Source organism: Centropristis striata, chromosome 13 (assembly GCF_030273125.1).
Source record: "Centropristis striata isolate RG_2023a ecotype Rhode Island chromosome 13, C.striata_1.0, whole genome shotgun sequence".
Taxonomy (NCBI): Eukaryota; Metazoa; Chordata; class Actinopteri; order Perciformes; family Serranidae; genus Centropristis; species Centropristis striata.
Window position 1 is genome coordinate 21,289,013 of NC_081529.1, and position 1,332 is coordinate 21,290,344.

The 1,332-nt window shown below is 50.9% G+C and overlaps 1 protein-coding gene across 1 annotated transcript in view; it reads left to right on the plus strand.

Moving 5' to 3' along the window:
- The first annotated feature begins 496 nt into the window (after window positions 1-496).
- LOC131984137 (xylosyltransferase 1-like) overlaps window positions 497-1,332 on the plus strand; it is a 30,255-nt gene continuing 29,419 nt past the window's right edge. Inside the window, exon 1 of the mRNA XM_059349023.1 lies at window positions 497-784. Within this exon, the coding sequence (XP_059205006.1) occupies window positions 500-784 (285 nt within the window). The 5' untranslated portion in view covers window positions 497-499. The remainder of the gene's footprint in view (window positions 785-1,332) is intronic.

Sequence of the window (1,332 nt, forward strand, 5' to 3'; positions counted from 1 at the left end):
TTACATTATTATTGGGGTTTTTGGCATATCATTATTATTATATATTTTGTGTCTTGTTATTATTATTATTATTATTATTATTATTATTATTATTATTATTATTATTGGGGGGTAAGGCATGCTGCCCGGGCCGTAGAGATGCTGGCTCCAGCCCTGGCAGTGCCTCCTGATGCTTCTCTTCCTCACTGGTTCACAAACTGCAGCGACGTCATTTGCTCAAAATGACAAAATAAATGCTTTTGCTAAACTGTTGACTCTGTATCGGCCACATGAGGGCCTCTGTGTCCTCTCTCTACAGCCTCCAAACTCCCAAACATCTCTCCTCATTTCAAGCCTTTGCCAAATTCCCTCCTCCCTTCTTCTCCTCCTCCTCCTCCTCCTCCTCCTCTCTGCCTGCCAGTAGCCCCTCTCAGGCCGCGGAGGGGAGCATTCACACCCCGCTGTCGGCGTTTAGCGGATGGGGCTCTCGGTTTGAGCCGGAGGGAGGAGGAGGAGAAAGATGAACGGTAACCCGTGTGCCCGCAGGCTGGCCCGGCGCTCCAAGTCCGCCCTGCTGGTCGCGGCTCTGGCCGTCCTGCTGGTCCAGACTCTCATCGTGTGGAACTTCAGCAGCCTGGACTCCGCCGGCGGGGACGGAGGCGCCAGGAGCCGGGAGAAGAGAGAGGACCGAGCCGCGGGGCTCAACAAAGCCGACTGGGAGCACCCGAGGAGGGGGCTGCAGAAGAAGGGCGACCCGCCGCCGCCGCTCTTTGGGAAGGCGGCCGTTCGGCACAAGCTGCAGGCGGTAGGTTTGAATGATATCTGTGCACGGTGAATTGGGCTGTGTGAGTTTAATTAGGTTTTTACACCTGTGTTTCCTCCACCGACTGGAAAATGAGCGTTTGTCCCCGAGGGAAACCGCATGGCAGCTTCGGAGAAGATGCTACTGAGCGGCTGCAGCTGCTCGCCTGTTGTTTTGGCATTTGCATCAACACAGTTTGGCCGCTTCAGTCTCTTGTATGGAGGGACGTGTCAGCAGGCCAAACTTAATACCAAAATCAGCTGATTTAAGGTACCCAATAATAGCCAGGTAAAACGGAACTGGCTTACCTTTCCGTGTGGTTTTAGCTAATGTTTAATTGACTGTAATCACACCCGATGAACAAGCAGCATTTAAGCAATTTTAGAACTTAAAGCCTAAATCAACTTGTTTGTTTCACCCAGTTCCCCTCAGTGCCCAGTAGTGCTAGCTAACAGCCAGCCTGGGCACAAGAAAATACTGCTGTTTTCTGACAGTAACTGCCTTTTTATTGATAATACATACGCCGAATATGAGAATAGTGCAGATATTGT